The following is a 20,762-nucleotide window of genomic DNA, read 5'->3' on the forward strand; positions in this document are numbered from 1 at the left end:
AAAATAACTCTCAAAAACATTACAGTTGTGACTTTCTTTCTTTCTTTCTTTCTTTCTTTCTTTCTTTCTTTCTTTCTTTCTTTCTTTCTTTCTTTCTTTCTTTCTTTCTGTGAACCTGGACTCCAGCAACATGCTATGACCATTGACACTAAATGTGTTGTTGCCATTTCCTACAGACAAGTGGCAACAGTGACATGTCTGATCACTGACCATATTTCTAAAAATGCTTATTTAGTAATCATGAATCATAACCCTATAATATTTGGGTTATGGTTAGAAAATTCTATCAAATACAGTTGTGTGCAGCTAAATAACCACATGACAAATACAGATCTATATTTGTGAATAACAATCCCAGCATATTTCATTAAAAATATATACAACTGTCTCCTTTTTCATGTGTTGATGTCCTTTCACCATGGATCAAGTTTTCTCCGTGGTACCAAGGAAGGTCTTTGTAACAGTAAAACTATAATTGGATTATGTGAGTTTGGAAAATGGATTGATGGAAAGATGGATGGATCAATACATTTAACACATCACCCACAAAGTAATTTTCATCTTTATTTAAGCAAAATGACACCTTTTATTGGCTAACTAGAAAGATTACAATATACAAGCTTTCGAGGCAACTCAGGCCCCTTCTTCAGGCAAGATGTAATACAGAAACTGAAGTTTCCTATGTTTATATACACACTCTAGGACAAGAAACAACATTGGTAAATATTTAAATGAGAGATTTTGAATGTAAAAAATTAATAGATTCATTCAGGCTAGGGTTAATTTAGCAAGAGAGAAAAGAACAATGTATTGTCAAGATCTCTTCTAGTTAGCCAATAAAAGGTGTCATTTTGCTTGGCTTTTCTCTACATTCATAATGGCTAACACGGTACAACACCCTAGTGCTACATCTTTATTTAGAAATGAATACAACAATCTGATTTAAATGCTTCATAATGCTCACCTCTTTCTGGGTACAGGTTTTGGGCCAATATTTTAACAATCCTCGGATAATCTATAAAAGGAAGGAAAAAAAATGAGGCAAGGAAAAAAAATAATCCTTTCACAGAAAAGAATAACATTTGCCTGTCATGAAAAGGCACTGCATAGATCTTAGGAAGAAAAAACAGTGGCAAATTTAAGAAACTAGAAATTGGGCTTCTAGTCTCACTAAATCCCTGTGTATTATTGTAGCACTTAGGGAGAATCATCTATTATAATGTGATGCACCTTTTAAAGAGGTTGCTAAGCCTTAAAGAAAATAAAAAGTAGATCCGCTGTTTAGTGCCTAATGTGGAAACATGGGCTGAATCGTTCTATACTTAGGAAAGCGGGCCGTGACAAAAGCAAGTAGAATGAACATATATTTACAAGATAAATTCTATTTTAAAAACTGTACATAATAATATATACAAACCACAACTGCCAAGCCAAAAATATTTCCAAGGAATCCAGAAATCTCAGAATGATGATGTAGCTCTTGAATAATAGCATCAATCAGTGCATTCACTCAGACCTCAGTTTAGCTATAGCCTCAAACCACAAAAATTTCTGGAGCTGATGCTGTTTGTGAAATTACTACATGGCTTTGCATTATTTCTTGTTTTATTTCATCATTTTGAAAATTAAGCAATATAGCTAGTAGCATTCTCTGGATTTCACCATCTGTTTCTTTTCCTTTAACAAACAAATATCTTTAAAGTATTTAAATAATAAATAACAAATTATTATTATTATGATGATGATGATGATAATAATGATGATGATTAATAATAATAATAATAATAATAATAATAATAATAATAATAATAATAATAATAATAATAATAATAGGCACTCACACTACCTAGCTTCCCCTTAAAAGTCATTCCTGGCCAGACATGAGCATAAGGTTGTGTTTATAAACTAATCTATCACAGCCATTGTTCATGGGTCTCTGTATGATGAATGATATGAAAATGTCAATTAATCAGTCAGTCAATGTTCTTTTCACACAGAAACATCTAATTCAGAATGTTCACATGGTTGTTTAAAATATATATTGTGATAGGTAGTCAGCCAAGAAAGGGCAGAATGGGACAGAGAGAGAATCCTGAAAGATATTAGATGAGAATGAGAAAGCAAAAAGGGAGAAATAAGGCAAAGTCCCTCCATGACTTTAGAAAGGGAGATAAACCAGTAAGTGCCCTACATACCTGACCTTAAGTAAGAAGGAGGCTTCTCAGCATTGGCAGGAGGGACCATATTGTCCTTTTATAAGTCAGTACTAGCAGAAAGAAGGTTTTTTTTTTCCCAGATTATTATGTGACAGCACACAGAATCAGACTATGTTACTTTTTAAATAAGGCAGCACAAAGTCTGTCTAAAAGATTTGCGCTTTTTGGGGCTTCAGAAGGCTCATAGTTGCAATGCTATCAAGGACAGCCAGATGACACTGTGTCATTGACTAACCTTATGCTTTTGGAATCGATTCTAAGCTTGGCCTGGAGTATCCCTAAAAAAAGGTTAAGTCTTATGAGTGCTTTCGGTCAAATGTTCATTGGTCAGCGGAAGTGAGACCAGGATTACATGAGAGAGAGAAAGAGATGGTGGGTTAAAAAAAAAATATTGTATGTTTTTGTGTGATATGTAGATGTGGCCAAAGAGGTTTTAAGACTGCTGTTTTTCATCCTGCTTATTTGTGTCCTTTTGTATACTTTTTTCTTTCTTCATATCATTCTCACTTGGGATAGATGCTCCTATAACTATTAAATATAACATTTGATATGACAATTAAACTTGAGTGTATTCAGCTTTATGTGAAATGATAGTCAGTCAGTCAGTCATTGTCCAACCCGCTATATCCTAACACCGGGTCAGGGGGGTCTGCTGGAGCCAATCCCAGCCAACACAGGGCGCAAGGCAGGAACAAATCCCGGGCAGGGTGCCAGCCCACCGCAGGACTGAAATGATAGTGAAACATAAAAAGTAAGAAAAGTGCAAATATTTGAATTAGTGAGGCATGTGGTGGTAGGTACAATATTAGCTATGGTACCTATCTAATACGGATTGCAGTCTAAGCAATCAATTTAGATCCCTGTGTTAACGTTTGTGTATGCCAAGCAAAGCATATGCCTTTGTTTCATGCCATTTGGTGCTGGATTTGTAAAAGCAGTGTTAAAGTAATCAACTAGAATGACAAATGCAATGCAATTTATTACTAAAAATGTTTCCTCCCATACTATGATTCTCTCGCATTCACCATGCCTCACGATTCCTTGAGAAGGAGTTTGACACACATCTCTTATACTCTCATTTTACCTCACTCCTGGACAAGTGAGTTACACTCCTCCCATACTCTCATTGTCTCCTCCACCACAAGGAACAGCAAGACGCACACCTTCCACACTGTTGGTTTGCGGAGTGTACTTCCACATGAAAGAAGGAGATGCATGTCTCTGCTACTCTTGATCTCTCACGCTAACTGAAGATTACAGTAGCACAAAAACAAAAATAGCAAGATGGACACCTCCAATATTTCTTACTCTGTCTCACCATTGGCAGTGAGAGAAGACATTCTCCTCCCATATTATCACCTTGCCTCATTCTCTCACTTCTCATATATAGATCTTGCCTGGCAACCTGTGATTTACGGTATTTAAGTCATCTGGAAATAAAATTACACTGGTTTTTCATACTTTTGGGTATTTTTTTGTATTTAAAGCTACTAGTGTAAACTCTATTATAAAAGAAAATCTTGAGAGGAGACAAGACTATTGCCAAGAGATTTTTTTCAAGTCCCGCCCTCCTCTCAACTAGTTAGGGTTAATAGCCCATGCCCACGGTCCTCTCACCTCTCATTCGTTTGAATGCTTTTATCAGACACAGATCCTGCGCTCTCAGCTCTTATAATTTTTTACATTTTCCTCACTTTGAGTTCCCAAAAAAAGAAGACTTATTATGTCCAAATCTTAATGAAGAATTTCATCCCGAAGGGTTGAAGGGAAGAAATGAAAAAATGGGCAATCCTAGCACCGAGAAATGATGAAGTCAAGCGAATTAACACAAAAACTGTTGATCGGTTACATGGCAAATTGGTTAAATGCATATCAATAGATTATGCTGAAACAGTTGGTGGTGATTGTGTGGAAGATGAAAACATCAACTTACAATATCCCGTAGAATATCTAAAACAGTTAACACCGTCCGGTCTTCAACCGGCTGAATTACTGTTGAAAGAATTATGTATCGTAATGTTACTGAGTAATTTATGTATGAGTGATGGGCTATGCAATAGGACAAGATTAGTTGTATTCAAAATTGATCAAACAATTCAGACATGTAAAATTTTAACAGGCAGTATTTGTGTGTTAGTTTCAAAGCCAAACAGAACAAAAATGTATAACGCAACGAATATCTGTAACTCAACATGAAACATAATTTTCTTTCAATTTATCACATTTTACTGTTTTTTACTATGGTTAATTACTCGCTGTAATGCAAAATAGTTAGGTTTATTATGCATATGTAACAATTCCTATGAAAATAGCAATCCGTTTAAATTGTACATCCCCTTCCCCATACGTGAGCGGCAGAGCCATAAAGTGGCTAGCGCATAGCTCCCCACACGGGGGTTGGCGAGCGAAGCGAGCAGGGGGCAGAACCCCCTGGTATATATATATATATATATATATATATATATATATATATGTGTATACTGTATTTATTTTAATTTATAATAAGGCCATCAATCCTAAATCATTTTGGGTAATGATCAATACAATAGCTTTGCTAAGCCCTTACATATTACATATAGTTGTGGCACTTACATATTCTGTTACCGTTGCATCTTTCTCCATGAACTGCACCACACAGTAAGCCAGCTGAAAGAAAACAAAAAAATAAAGGTGAGAAGAACATGTTTAGGTTCAGAATTGATTCTTTAAAATATAAAATGTATTTTTTCACTTCTCCTTTTTGGCACAAAAGCACTCACACTGAATTCAAACACAGTTTCTATCCACAGGTCTCATGTTTACAGAACCGCCAGTCACAATAACAACTACTGGACGTGTTCTCGTGTGTGTATATGTGTATGTATACAATAAATACACAGCATTTGTTATTATATACACATACTGTATACAATATGTTGCATGAAATTGGAGTCTTTGTGTGCCTTTTGTTTATTTTGTATCTCTATCATTATGAACTTCATTACACTATGTTGTTGCTTATTATTTTTATCATTTTATCAATTAGGCTGATGCCTTTACTCAAGGCAACTTACAACATTAGAGATACAATTGCTTACATACTTTTATTTTTCCATTTGGAGCACAGGCAGCTTAACTGGCATGCTCATGGTCACACAGTGTCAGTAGCAGGATTCGAACCCTCAAGGTTTCATGTTTAAAGTCCAAAGCCACCACTATGTCTCAATCACTTGAACTAAAACATTGATTATAGATAACTAGGTACGCATAACAGTACATTTTAACTTAAACTTGTAGTACTACTCACTGAAGAAACAAAATAACCTGTATTTATTTGAAGGTGATAATGTCAAAGTTACCTCAAAAATCCTTCAGCTAGCCTTGATACAACTCTCTCTTGAATGTGATAATGAATTTGCAGCACTGTATCTTAAAGGATTTGATGAAATTTCCAACCAGCACTGGCCCTGGCCATACTGAAATGATGATATGATATATACATCCCCAGCTCAAAGCCTATGGTGATAACTGAACTAGAGCTAGCCCGGACACATTTCAAATTAGACTCTTTGGTGTAATAACAAGGATAGAGCCTAACAATACCAGAAGACCTTGAAGAACTGCTAAAAGACTAGCATATCACTTTAAAGAAGTGTTCTTGGGTGCTTTTAGCTGTGTGTTTTGGGTCATTATACTGTTGGAGGATCCATGACCTGCAATTGAATTGAATTGAAAGTTTTTCGATGCTGGGCAGTACCTTTCTCTCCAGAATGTCTTGAAAGTTTTGAGATTTCATTGCTCCCACAACAGACTCAAGGTACCACGTGCCAGACGCAACAAAGCAACCCTAAAAGATAACCGCTCCTCCTCCATGTTTCACAGTAGGTATGATGTTCTTTTCTTTGAAAGCCTAATTTTTTCGTCTGTGAACCAAAAAGCTCCAGTTTTGTTTCATCAGCCCAAAAGACATTCTCCCTGAAGCACCACGGCTTGTCACTATGCATTTTAGCAAATTTAACTCTGGATTTTTATGCTTTTCTCTTAACATTGGAGTCCTCCTGGGTCTATTTCCACTGAACCCACTATCACTCAAAAAGCAACTGAGGGTACAATCAGACACTGGAGTTTAGCTTGTATCTCTTTGGAAGTTGTCCTTTGCTTTTTATTTACCATTCTCACTATTCTTCTGGGGACGATTTTCCCCTTCCGACCACTTCCAGGGAGGTAGGCTACAGTTCCATGGACCTTAAACTTCTTAATAATATTTGCATCTCTTGTCACAGGAACATCGAGCTGCTTTGCCTTTAACATGCTTGTCTATAATTTTCTTTGTGATCTCCTCATACAACTCTCTCCTTTGCATTCTCCAGTCCATGTTCAGTGTGGGACACACAATGATACCAAATAGCAAGGTGACTACTTTTCTCCATTTAAATAGGCTGAATGACTGATTACACAATTGGAGACATGTGTGGTACTAATTTAAGAGAAACAAATAGATTGAAAAATCACTCTAATCCATTCATTTATAGGGGTACCAAACAATTGTAGAATAAAAATACTTTATCTCTTTTCACACTTGCTTTGATTTACTTGATGCCATATCAAAAGCATCCATCCATCCATCCATCCATTTTCCAACCCGCTGAATCCGAACACAGGGTCACGGGGGTCTGCTGGAGCCAATCCCAGCCAACACAGGGCACAAGGCAGGAAACAATCCTGGGCAGGGTGCCAACCCACCGCAGGACACACACAAACACACCCACACACCAACCACACACTAGGGCCAATTTAGAATCGCCAATCCACCTAACCTGCATGTCTTTGGAATGTGGGAGGAAACCGGAGCGCCCGGAGGAAACCCACGCATACACGGGGAGAACATGCAAACTCCACGCAGGGAGGACCCGGGAATCGAACCCAGGTCATATCAAAAGCATGCATGAGTCAATTGCTTTTTATTCAATCATTTTTCAGGAGGCATACAACAGTTTTTCAATGTGCTATAAGGGTACCGACAAATTTGTCCACATCTGTAATACTAAATGCATTTTTAGAAAGGCTGCAATAAATTACTTTTTATCAGTTTGACTTTACTGTAAATTGTTTTTTTTAAACTAGGGAGCTTTGCCCCCTGCTCGCTTCGCTTGTCAACCCCCCACCTGCACTACTCACCAGCAACTTCACATCTGTGTCGCCCGCTTATGTGGATTTCACTTTCACCAAACAACAAAACTTTTAATTCTTACAGACAGGCATCTTCATTGGGTAGAAACACGACTTTTCCCTGATGGCAAAATTAATTAGACGATCTACAAGTCTCTGACTTAAAGTTTAAAGCCAAACAATATGTACATACTTCTGTCATATCACCTATGTCCATATATTCGATCTCTTTTTGCTTTTACCTTTTCATCAGTATTGAATTGAATTTTGATTCCATGTTTGGAATTACATCATGACAACACAACGTATAACTGCCCGTGAGTGAATATCGTTTCTTTCTCTCTACACGAACTGTGTCTGACAATAGCATTCACACAAAAGAGAAATGATTGAACCGTGTGCGTGGTTATCTGGGCAGGACTTTTCCAAATCTCTTTGTATAAGCTCTTGTCTTGCGGGGTTTGAAATTTTCTCTCACAGGATTTCACTTTCACCAACCAACAAATCTTTTAATTCTCGTGGATACGCCTCTTCATTGGGAAGAAACACTACTTTTTTTTCCCTGATGGCAACACGAATTAGACAATCAAAAGTCTCTGACTTAAAGTTTAAATCTGAACAATATATGCGATCTCTTTTCGCTGTTCCGTTATTTCACCGAGTAATAATTTCAGTTTATTTGCACGAATGCGATCTTTCCTACCCTTTTTTTGAGACTTTCGAATTTTCGTACTTCCATTATCTCTAACCTGCTCTGCATGTGTACCGCGCCAACGTTTTTTAATTCTTTACGATGTTCTACTTTGTCACCTACTCTTTGTGTTTTATTTCACAGGATGTGAACTTGTCTCTGTGAGAAAATCACGTCTTGTCTCCTTCCAAGATTTTTTTTTATAATAGAGAAATAAGATATAAAATGGAATAATAATAGGATAATCTGTTCTTATATTTTTGGTGGTGCAACATTTGGGACAGTGAGAAGCAGTCTTACACTTTGTGCATAATTTTGAAAAATTTGATGTATCCCAATTTTTCCATAAATATCCTGTTGCACTTACATGCATACTAATTTGTGTTACACTTGATTGATAAACAAGACCAGCAAATCTTTGTTAAACCATGCAGTGATCTAAAAATTAATGACAGCTTTATACACAGAAACATATGCCTCAGTGGTCAAGGTGATTTCAAGTAAAACATTATTATGCAGGACCCAGTAAGGTCCAAGGAGAAATAGAAAAATGGGCAATGATGATCCATGTTGTTTATCACTGCACCTTATTACACAAACAGGCTTTAGACAAGAGTTGCAGGAAATAGAGAAAGAAATATTTTCCCAGGATGCTAAGGGTCAGGTGACTTGACATACATTAGGGAAAACTGACCCAACCTTAAAGAAAGAGAAAGGTCATGGAGGCAGATCCAAGTTTGGAAATCACTTCTATGGTCAGGGTAATCCTAGATTTGTAACTGGTGAACCAGGCTAGAACTTCTTTATAGGCTGCTTATATCTCTGTTTCTCAAAGAAGTCTCTGAGATGCAGGGACATAAGCAGCCTAATAAAGAAGTTCTAGCCTGAAACACTTATTACAAAATGGGCTACCCTAGGCACTGAAGTGAGGACTGGAAGAAGAACTGGAGCAAGAACTTAAATGCCAGGGTGAAGACAGACCTGAGATATTTGAGATGGAAGTGAGTCACATCAGGTTCAGCTAGTAGACAGGCAGTGCCTAATATACAAGTTAGGCACAAAGGTGAAGTAGGTTTTTTGTATTTTGTACAGTCCCTGTATTTATCTTTCACTTGCTTTCAGTCTGTTTTAAATATTGTCTTGATTACCTTCTAATGGATCACACACTAAAACTACCAACAGTACTATTTTTTCCCAGAAGAGGATAATGACGTTGTTCTAAAGGTCTCTAAGACAATAATGTTGATCTTGGACTTTAAAATATCAGCCTCCACCAATCAGTCTACACCAATGGCACTAAAAATTAACAGGTCCACTAAAAAAGTTGCCTGACCTACAACATATTACCAGCACAATGAACAGAACAGAGAGCAGCCCTCAATTGTGAAGAAAGTTCAGTTTCTGTTTGTACTTTCTGAGCAGCTTACAGGGGAATGATAATCATAAAAAATGATCGGTCAGCTTTTACCATGTTATTAATAGTGAAAGTATTACAGTGGAGTAAATGTGGTGCTACCCAGAAAGACAAATATACTCTCCAGAGAGTAATCAGAATAGCTGAACACATTCATGGAGCAGAACTTCCATCATTGGAGAACCCTGAGAGAGTCCATTTAAAGAGCAAAACTTGTTTTAGCCTTAAAAACTAAATCCACCCTAATCTGTTCACTTGAGTGAACCGTCAATACATCAGGCCAAAGAACTGTAATATTGAAGGTACAAGTTTATTAATCGTTTGTTCCCAAGGACAGTATGCCTGATTCCCAAGGATATACAGACCACCATAACATACAGTAAACCCACACTCTCCCCAGCCTTTTAAACATACTAAGAGTATACATCTTCTATTCCCTGAATATTTTCGCTTTGTGGATTGATTGTTTCTTATTATGTGCATTTTATAAGTCATTTTATTTATGTTGAATTTTCTTGTACTGTACATTATATTTTCAGTACATGATTTGTATATAGATAGTATAGCATGTGTATAGTGTTTAATGTGAATAAGGGAAACTGTGTTTGTTCAAATGGCTATTAACGGTATTTGACTTAAGAGATGCCATCACTGGAGCCCTCCTAATAATTGACAAAACTAAAATAATACAATTTTATGATCAATTAAAAAAATAATAACCATAACTCAAGAACAGAAGAAATAAAAACACAAATTAATCAGTGAACAAGAAGTCAAAGAATAAAAGTATAATTAATAAACAAGAAACTAATCAGGACAAATTTTCAAAAGAGAGAACACTAGTGATGAGCAGACCCTACTGAATTCACTTTGTCTTGAGTGTAGCGGAAACATGAAAAATGTTCCAGAATTTTGGCGAACCCAGCAAAATGCATTGAATTCAATTGGGAAGGAGAAACTGAACTAGTTTTGAGTGGATTATAATAGTGCAATGGTCTTTTAGGTGACCCTAAGGGCAATGGAAGTGTCTGCCAGCTATACTGGACAGATTATTGTGCCCAAAAATATGACTTGAACCATGAGGCAGCAGTGCTACAGTACATCTTTCTGAGATAAAATTATACTGCTAAATAAAATAAATAAGATAAAATTGACACTGCTATCGTGAGCTGCATCAGGAGTGGGCAGGAGGAGGAGTATAGGAACCTAATCAAGGACTTTGTTAAATGGTGCGACTCAAACCACCTACACCTGAACACCAGCAAAACCAAGGAGCTGGTGGTGGATTTTAGGAGGCCCAGGCCCCTCATGGACCCCATAATTATCAGAGGTGACTGTGTGCAGAGGGTGCAGACCTATAAATACCTGGGAATGCAGCAGGATGATAAATTGGACTGGACTGCCAATACTGATGCTCTATGCAAGAGAGGACAGAGATGACTATACTTCCTTAGAAGGCTGGCGTCTTTCAACATCTGCAATAAGATGCTGCAGATGTTCTATTAGACGGTTGTGGCAAGTACCCTCTTCTATGCAGTGGTGTGCTGGGGAGGCAGCATAAAGAAGAAGGATGCCTCACTCCTTGACAAACTGGTGAGGAAGACAGGCTCTATTGTAGGCATGGAGCTGGACAGTTTGACATCTGTGGTAGAGCGATGGGCGCTCAGCAGGCTACTGTCATTCATGGAGAATCCACTGCATCCACTGAACAGTATCATCTCCAGACAGAGGAGCAGCTTCAGCGAGAGACTGCTGTCACTGTCCTGCTCCACTGACAGACTGAGGAGATCGTCCCTCACCCACACTATGCGACTCTTCAATTCCACCCGGGGGGGTAAACGTTAACATTATACAAAGTTATTGTCTGTTATACCTGCATTTTTATCAATCTTTAACTTATTGTTTTTTTATCAATGTGCTGCTGCTGGAGTATGTGAATTTCCCCTTGGGATTAATAAAGTATCTATCTATCTATCTATCTATCTATCTATCTATCTATCTATCTATCTATCTATCTATCTATCTATCTATCTATCTATCTATCTATCTATCTATCTATCTATCTATCTATCTATCTATCTATCTATCTATCTATCTATCTATCTATCTATCTATCTATCTATCTACTCCATGTCCACAACACCACAAGACCTTTATCGCTCTTTCTCTCTATGTGCCTGCTAAGCTCCTATCACTATGCCGATCTAACACCAACAAAGCCTGTAGTACAAGGTATCAGCGTTATATACATGGTGGGCTATGTCTGTCACTACCCAATCTTCAATGCAGCAAGGAGCATAACATGCTTAATCCTGCAGTGTAGGCATAACGTACAATGAATCACAGAGCAATGAGGTATTTTCATAATACTCTCATTATGGTCAGATAATGTACCACTGAAGTAAAAATACTGCGGGTATTTTTTTAATGTAAATCTAGCTGGAGCAGCCAATTGGGTAGCGACATCATGCACATGTGTATATAGCGTTAATTATTGGCACACTTGAGAAGTCAGTAGATGCAGATTAGGTATCACTCTAAATTGTGAGGTGGAGTACTCTTACATTACACATGCACGAAAGTTCTGTGCCTTCACAATTAAAATCGGGCAAGTTAAGCAGATCAGATCGTGACATCCCCATCCAACATGAGTGCTATAGTTCTGTGATGTCACGTTGGTCTCTCAAAGCATTATGGGAGATGGGAAAGAAAAGTCATTCTAAGCTGGCTGCATGCATGGAAAAATATCTATACAAATTTACTGGATAAATTAGCACAGAAATTAGAATATAGTATGTTGTGGAAAATCAGTCCGACTACAGACAGACACAGGACACCCAATGTCCAAAAGCACACACTGTTTATTTTTACCACTGCCTTTCCAGCACACAGTGCACAAATCAGCAATCAAATAAGCTCACATTCCTTCTTTCTTTTCCTTATTCTTATTCTTCTTTCCTCTCTCTTCTACTGCCACCATCACTCCTCTCCCACAAGCTCTGTCCTCTGCCTCCCGACTCCGGCTCCTCGAATGGAGTGAGTCGGCCCCTTTTATAATGCACCCAGATGTGCTCCAGGTGCTCCGTGATGACCTTCCTGCAGCACTTCTTGGTGTGGTGGAAGTGCTGCAGTCCATGGCTCTGTAACCACCCGAGCGCTCCCTGGTCTCCACAGTCCCCAAAAGGGTTGAGATTCTAAGCTCCGGTCCTGTGGCCCCAATGCAAACCCAAGGCAGCTGCCCTCTTGTGTCCCGGGGGAGGTATTGTCCCTGTCTCGGTCCTTCTATCCTCCAGGCGTCCGGGCTGGGCAGGTGCCCCAGCCATCTGCCACAATGCATAAAAATTAGAATGTATAATATAATTAAGCACTCATTTTAATTAAACACTTATTTTACTATGTGGTACTGCACCTTTTTAAAAATGTATTATTTTTAAAGTATGTTGTAATCTTACCACCAATATAGTGTGGCATACGGCCCTGACACAGATAGGTGGACACCGTAGGTTTAAAACCCAACACATGTTTATTCATTATTTACACAAGTGACACAGCACACAACCCAGTACTCCCGTACTTTCACCCACAAAGTCCAGGCCTCTTACTAACAATGCCTTTCCTCAGGTCCACCTCCACTACTCTCCTCCCAAGCTCTGTCTTTCTTCCTCCCGAATGCAGCCATCGATGTGCTCCAGGTGCCTCCCAATGAGCTCCTGCCGGCACTCCCTGGTGTGGCGGAAGTGCTGGCTGTGCACCCGGAAGCACTCTGGATGTCCCTGGTCTTCTTCCCCCCAGCACTTCCAGGTATGGCGGAAGTGCTGAGGGCCAGGACTCTTCAGACATCGGGCCGCCCCCTGGCGGTGACCACGGGCCCCTATAGGGTTGAGCTTCTATGGTTCTTTCCCGTGGTTCCCATAGCCACCAGGGCGGTCGCCCCCATGTGGTCTGGAGGAGGCGTAATCCCTCCTCCGGTCCTTCCGGGGCGTCCCGGCTGGGTACCACCCCCAGCTGCTCGACATAACAGTTTAAGCATTGTTAAGAGCCTTAGATAGTTAAAACACTGGAATTCAGTGAAAAGAAGTAAGTCTTACCTGCAATTGCTCCACCAATGTAAAATGATACCCTGAAAGCCGATACCAAAGATGTGTGGGAAAATGAGCAATACCAAATGGAAAGCAGGCATGATTGAAAGGTAAAGTGGGCATAACTGAAGGGTGATCAGACAATAGTGGTGAGCTCCATTAGGTGTTTGCCATTAGCATAAACAGGAGTATTTAAGTATCTTATCTATGCTTTGTATAAAGATGTCTCCGGGCCTTTGAATAGCAGCTTTCTCCATGGACTTAGAATGTTGCTTTTATCTTTTACTAAAGTCTGACTGGAACCAGAAGGCTTTGGACTCGGTGTGTTTTCCTGGCTTGAGATAATATTCTGCAACACATGGTGAATTTTCAGGGAAAAACTTGGCAAACAAAGTCACTGATAAACCCAGAAAATTTGATTTGAAAAAAAAAAAAACACTTTCACTGAACAACATTAGAGAGCACAAAGACATTTTAGAAACAAACTACAACTCAAATAAGTTTCACCCAAAGCAACAAAGAAACCATAAAGCTACCAAAAATCTGACACACTAATCTTAAACAAGTTTAAGAGAAAAACAAGAATTCAAAAACTAAAAGGTCAAAACAAACAGGATGAAGACTCAAAGAAAGATGACGAGAGAGGCAGGCTGCAGCACAGTGAAATATACTCAATGGCTCAGTGAAGTGTCAGAGGCTCAGATGAGTGCTGTACTCGGCAGCACATCTGAGAAGTCAGCAGCAGTAGGAAGCTCCATCCCCTTAGGATCCATTACATGTAACATAAGGTAAAGAGCAAAAAATGAAAAGAAGACAGAACAGGGCAGAGCTCCATTTTGAGTGCAATTAATATAGAGTCATTTATTTTTGTACATTCTGGTGGCCCATTTGTTTGCAACAAATGGTGTACAGTATGAGAGAATGCACTACAGAGCTTTTGTATAGAAGTGTTAAAAGCAAATTATATTTATGGAAGACATCAATTTTGATATGTAAATTAAACTTAATTGATTTGTAAATTGTTTACATAAATTACTTGTTTTTATATTAGATTGTTTTTAGAGCTCACATATGACAGAAACACTATGAAAATCATCCTAATGACAACAAGTTGAGAGAGCTCATCTATTTTGGTCGGTTCCAATTTTCTGGATAACACAATGAATTGATTTTCCTCTAATGCAAAGTTTTTGATCAAGAACACACTGTGGGTGTAGAAGCATTTGGCCTATTTGATTTTAAAGATGACTTTCTTTAAAAGTCTCCAGAGTTTTTTTCCCTCCTGTTTGTTTATGTGCATTACAGAAATGGCATTTTCTCATATGGCATTCTTTTAGAAGGGCATTTTGTAAAAAAAAATATCACCAGCTTTGTCTTCAAGCATTTATACTGAGCTGGCTTACTTTTTTATTATGGTATACATGGTTGTCAACATATCAGTACAGTCAGAAAGCTAGTATTTAAAATGTTAAGGCATACTTAGTCATAACAAGCTAAGAGTGGATTAAATGTGACAAGAGATCAGAATTCTTCAACTACGTTTGTACATAAAAATGTTACAAATAAAGGAAATGACACACTAGCTAGGAAAAAAGATTATCAGAGGATGCACGTAAGATTTAAATGGAGCTTTGGTCACCATTATTTAATTTCAATATACTTTGAATACACTTTATATGAAAAATAAAGTGTGCTCCACCACCAAGGATGCAGTTTATAATCTAAAGAAACTGTCTTTTATTACTTGTTGTTTTTCATGATAATAGAGACATAGTCTGTTTATTCTTGGAAAGGGAAGGAAAAATAGCCTTCTGTATTAGCAATTTGTTTTTGTCTAGTTTTTTTTTAAGGTAAAGTTAATTTAATTTATTAGATGATGAAAAGAAAATTACAAATTAAACTGTGATAACAAATCTGACATCAGAAGTGCAGCAGAAAAAGAATTATATTCTTGTATTACACTGGAGTATTTTTTCGGATTACTGTATTATTTCTAGTAATGGAGTCTAATTGAAGTCACTTTACTCTTTACTGTATGCGTAACTCTAGGATCAGACTATTATAATAATTTTTAAGTTCTGCTTCCTTAGTAGAAAATGTTGCTATGCCAAAAGCTAAATTGGCACCAAGTAGTCCATAAAACTAGGAATAAGGCTACTAAAAAAAACAGCCACAACTATAAATATAAAGGCAAAAAATAAAGAAAGAATGACAAGCTCCTTTAGCAAGATTATGTTACCTTTAACCTTCTTTTCAATGTTGAAATCAATGGGTCATTGATCTTTCCATGATGAGGGTTCTTGTGCCTCCACTGCCTATAGGAATTTAATTTATTTAGTGCCTTGTGCCTTGTGATCAGAATGATAATATAAGTGTTTGTATTGTGATGTCCTGTGCAGATCTCTTAACTATTATGAAAGACACTGCAAACAATAAATGTATGTCATACATATATAGATATTTGTAGATCCTAAATGTCCTAAATATAAAAAAGTTTATTTTAACAACTTTGTTGTTTGTTTTCTACAATTATCTTTGTTGTATGTTGCCTTTGGACAGCTAACGTAAGTTGACCTTTCTCAAAATGAACACTTGTTTTTCTTACCTTTCTTAGTTTATACAAAGAATATGTTACAATTATTTCTGAACATATCATAAGCAATTCATCTATCCATTCATCCATTCTTTTTCTTAACCTGCTTATGCAGGTTGAGGTTTGTTGAACATGTAGAAATTCAAATTCAGCCTCATGATTACACCCAACCCATTTGGACAGCTGGGAAATCAGATAAAACCATTATGTAGTTATCACTCAAAGATCTGGAAGCACCTACAAGGGTAACTGTGTCCCAGCATGCTTACTTACATGGATACTCAACCCAAAAATGATACCTTTTATTTGGCACTTAACATATGTTGTTTGCAGTGATGGTCAGGAAAATTTTTTAAAGTCATGTTTGCAAGGAGAATGGAAATCACAGAATTCTTGATACAATGGGCTTTAAGTGGAGATAAAGGATATCTTTGCTAACATTGCCTCAAGTCATCTTCCACAGACTCAAAGTATTCAGATCCATTCCGTTTTTTCACATTTTACGTTGCATCATTATACTAAAATCATTCAAATTCATTTTTCTTCACATCAAGTAACACTCAATACCCCAGAATGTCAAAGTGAAAACAGGATTCTGGAGTAACTGAAAAAAATGAATTGAAATGATTTTAGCACAAGGCTGTAACAAACCAAATGTGAAAAAGTGAACGCGTCTGAATAATTTCTGATTCCACAAATGGAGGAACTTTATAAAATACTTCTTATATCTTCATTGTTGCTAGTTTTTGTCATCAATGTTAAAGGAAAATTGGGGAATCCTAGCAACTATCTTTTATCAACTTTTCTGATTTGTGTGTACTGCTAGAAGATTAAATTTGAGATATAAATATTTGAAGGATGGAAATCAGTCAGTCATTTTCCAACCTGCTATATCCAAACACAGGGTCACAGGGGTCTGCTGGAGCCAATCCCAGCCAGCACAGGGCGCAAGGCAGGAACAAATCCCCGGGCAGGGCGCCAGCCCACCACATGGCACACACACCCACACACCAAGCACTCTAGAGACTATTTAGGATCGCCAATGCACCTAACCTGCATGTCTTTGGACAGTAGGAGGAAACCCATGCAGACACAGGGAGAACATGCAAACTCCACGCAGGGAAGATCCGGGAAGCAAACTCAGGTCTCCTTACTGTGAGGCAGCAGCACTACCACTGCGCCACCATGCTGCCCAAGGATGGAAATATATTATAAAAATAATAAAATCTCTAAGGATCCCAATGGCAAGGATCTTCCATGTGTTGAAAACTTTGTACATTAAGGTCAGTTCATAGCAGTTCAGGTACAATAGCAACATCTCTGACTTTTTCACTGGTAACATATAGTGTTGTACCACACAAATCCTGCTACTTTGACAGCAGTTAGTAGTAGCTGATGCAGAGTTAACAATGCAATGGACAGCTGGAAGATGACTTATTTTCTGATGCTAACCAAGCTCATACATTTCTTTTTCTGCAGCAACCTTTTCACTGTGAGACATTAAGATATATTTCACAGCTTCAAGCTTGGCAGAAATCTCCTTTGTTTTAGACTGCATCATGGTCATTTTTGCATATACTTAGACTGTTCTGAAACAGCTCTTGTGGTGTACTGTAGCTTTGTGGTAGAGACAGAGAAACCATTGGACAATTGATTTCTGTTATGTAAGAAGATTGCTTAGAGTCATTACTGCTAGCTGGACTGACCTGATGACATGCTCCAGAATAAGGACCATTATTGAATCCACTTTAATAAAAGGATATGTATCTGTGTGTCTGTCTGTGTGTCTGTCTGGTTGCTGTGTCTCTGTCATTCCAAAATATGGTACATCACAAATATTTTTATGCAATGCATTGCATTTGGCATTCTAGTTAATGGTGAATCACAAACATTAACACTGCTTTAATAAAACTCACACCAAATGGCATATAACCGAGATACATGCACTGAATGGTGCACTGCAAACGTTAATGCTGAGGTCTACATTTATTACTCAGATTTCAACCTGTCTTAGACAGGTAGCACAGTTAGTGTCTCAATAAATATGTGAGTACCTTCCAAAACCTGATTTATTATTCAGGAATTGCCGAAATGCAAATATCAAATCACAGCACTCATGTCTAGGATGGAAGATGACTTGTTTTTCTGTTGCTAGTCCTACCCTTCTCACATGAAGTTGTTGCTGGATTACTCTCACTCACCTTGCCCACAACTGAATGATAGTTCTAGCAATCTTGGCTATCTCCTTCTTTCAAAGGAGACTTCTCTGGTGCATTTAATAATACTTTGTAGCTTATTCCAAGTGTCTATGGTTCTCTGTGTAAAGAAAAAAATTTACCCTTAACAAGTTTCCAACTGTGTCCCCTTGTTCTTGATGAACTCATTTTAAAATAACTGTCTCAATCCACTTTTCTAATTTCCTTCATAATTTTAAACACTCCAATTATGTCACCTCTTAATCTTCTTTTGCTTAAACTGAAAAGGCTCAGCTCTTTTAATCTTTCTTTGTAATTCATCCCCTGTAGCCCTGGAAATAGCCTAGTCACTCTTCTCTGTATAATTTTTCCTGTGCAAAAAGGTTCCAATGTGTCCAAAGGTTTACCCAATGTGGCGCTAGGCCAGATCCCTTGCTCGGCCAGTATACATATATAGTGGAAGAACTCAGGGAGAGAGCATATTCAGGGCATTACCTTCCCTGGAGCTCTAAATGGTTGCCCCCCCTGCCTTGGACTCTGTGGAAGTTCAGGTTTGGAGCAGCCCTTTTGGGTTTCGTGGATGCCAGCAGGGGGTGCTGCAGCAATTGCTGAGCCTTTGGTTGCAGTAATTCAGCCACACCTGGAAGTGCTGCTGTAAGAACATCATGGAACACCTAGAGCACTTCCGGGTGCTCTATAAAAAAAGCCAGATGCCACTACTCCAGGAGCTAGACTCGGGAGGTGGAGGACAAAACTTGCCAGCAGGATTGGAGGTGGACTGAGAGAAAGAGAGAAAAAAAGAAAAGAGAAGAAGGGAAAAGAAAGTACTGTGTTCGTTGTGTTCTTATGCTTGAACTGTGCTGTGCAGGTGGTAACCGAGGAAGAACATTTCCCATAAAAAAAAAAATACGTATGTGCTGAACTTGTGTCCTATGTCTGTCTGTGTTGGATTTCAATGGTTGTAGTACCCTCTGCAGGCCACAGCAGTTATATGCATGTGAAAGGTGAGATGTCAGTGGATTTCCCAAACAGCACAGGGGTTAAACAGGGTATTGTCATGTCATCACTGCTATATAACATTATCATGGATGCAGTGAATGGGAATGTCTTTGATGGTGTAGAGCTTGGACCTGCAGTCCAAGTAGAAAAAGACTATGAAGCTTTGAAAATCCTCCAGGATATTAATGCTGCTGCAAATCCATCAAATCCATTAATATACGGTACATAAGACTAAGTTGCTATGAAAGCTCCCCTGCACTTTATGCCTTGAAGATGTACAGCTGGAACAAGTCCAGAAGCTGGAGTGCTTGGCTCCATTGTTTAACAGCAAAACTCAGCTGCCACTACAGATATTATCAGTTGAATTAGCCAAGATGCAGCAGCCTTTGGAGAATTGACAATTCTGCTATAAAATAGTCTCTCTAAGCCAGACATATAATATACATGTCTGGAGACAACTATGACTGAATTTCGTTTAAAACTGGATGGGAAAGTTTAAGGGACTCATTGAGTGTCACATTTCTAAACCAATCCAAAACCTTCAGTTTACAATGAACCGTCAACAGTCGAAAAGTATTCTAAAAAAAAAATAAATGAATTAGAAACATTAACGTGTGTCCTGTGTGCAGAGAGCTCATTGCTCGTTTTAAAAATAAACATAACCTGATGCAAATGAAAAACCTTTCAGTGGCATCAGATTATACATCGGCATTAGATGGCATCAATGGACTAATGATAAATGTGAATGATATGTTGTTGCAGGTGCTGTGTCTGCTCTCTGTTGTTCAGCATTATGACGATAATGTAGGAGATGATGTATGAGTAAGCTTAAAAGAACTGGAAGCTATATTCATGAAAATATGAACTGCAAAATATGCAATTTAAGCTTAACGGTGTGTCACACTCTGTCAAAAGGGCAGCCATTATGAGAGCTGATAATGAAGAGCCACAGGAGACGTAGATTTCAGTGCTCAAAACACCCAAATCAACAAATGTACATAACAACACCAACAGATGCACAGATGATGCTGCACAGCATCCACCTTCTAATGCAAGTCTAAATGGATAAGTAAAGAAATTTTACATTACTGTCTAATTAGAAATGCAATCATGCCATGACATAATAGCCACAGCATTTTCACATGTTGTATATCTATAGACCACAATGCTTATCTAAACTCTGTTTGATGTTGTTTTGCCATAAAATGATGCAGTAGTTAAAATGGCAGGGAGATATTGTAGCAGACAGAGCTGCTTTTCAAACGTGTGGAGAAGCTGCGGTGGTCTATATTTGTGTGTCTGTCTGTCTCCACTGTTACAGCGCTCATTACAGTGTGCAAATTAATATTTAAGCTTCAGTTACCTTGTCCCATTGAGTTCCAGAGTGGATAACAGCAATTTCAGCTTTTTATTTTCTCTCAACGTCA

General features: G+C 38.1%; 2 protein-coding genes across 2 annotated transcripts in view; one reads left to right on the top strand and one right to left on the bottom strand.

Moving 5' to 3' along the window:
- The window catches only part of nedd1 (NEDD1 gamma-tubulin ring complex targeting factor), a 753,979-nt gene that overhangs the window by 363,630 nt on the left and 369,587 nt on the right, over positions 1-20,762 (top strand). The window lies entirely within an intron of this gene.
- Positions 1-20,762, bottom strand: part of ppp2r5b (protein phosphatase 2, regulatory subunit B', beta) — a 251,168-nt gene that overhangs the window by 49,815 nt on the left and 180,591 nt on the right. Inside the window, exons 8-9 of the mRNA XM_051924483.1 lie at positions 4,809-4,862; positions 965-1,015 (exon numbers count right to left, since the gene is read on the bottom strand). Of these exons, the coding sequence (XP_051780443.1) occupies positions 965-1,015; positions 4,809-4,862 (105 nt within the window). The remainder of the gene's footprint in view (positions 1-964; positions 1,016-4,808; positions 4,863-20,762) is intronic.

This window comes from Erpetoichthys calabaricus, chromosome 1 (assembly GCF_900747795.2).
Source record: "Erpetoichthys calabaricus chromosome 1, fErpCal1.3, whole genome shotgun sequence".
In the NCBI taxonomy this organism is placed as follows: domain Eukaryota; kingdom Metazoa; phylum Chordata; class Cladistia; order Polypteriformes; family Polypteridae; genus Erpetoichthys; species Erpetoichthys calabaricus.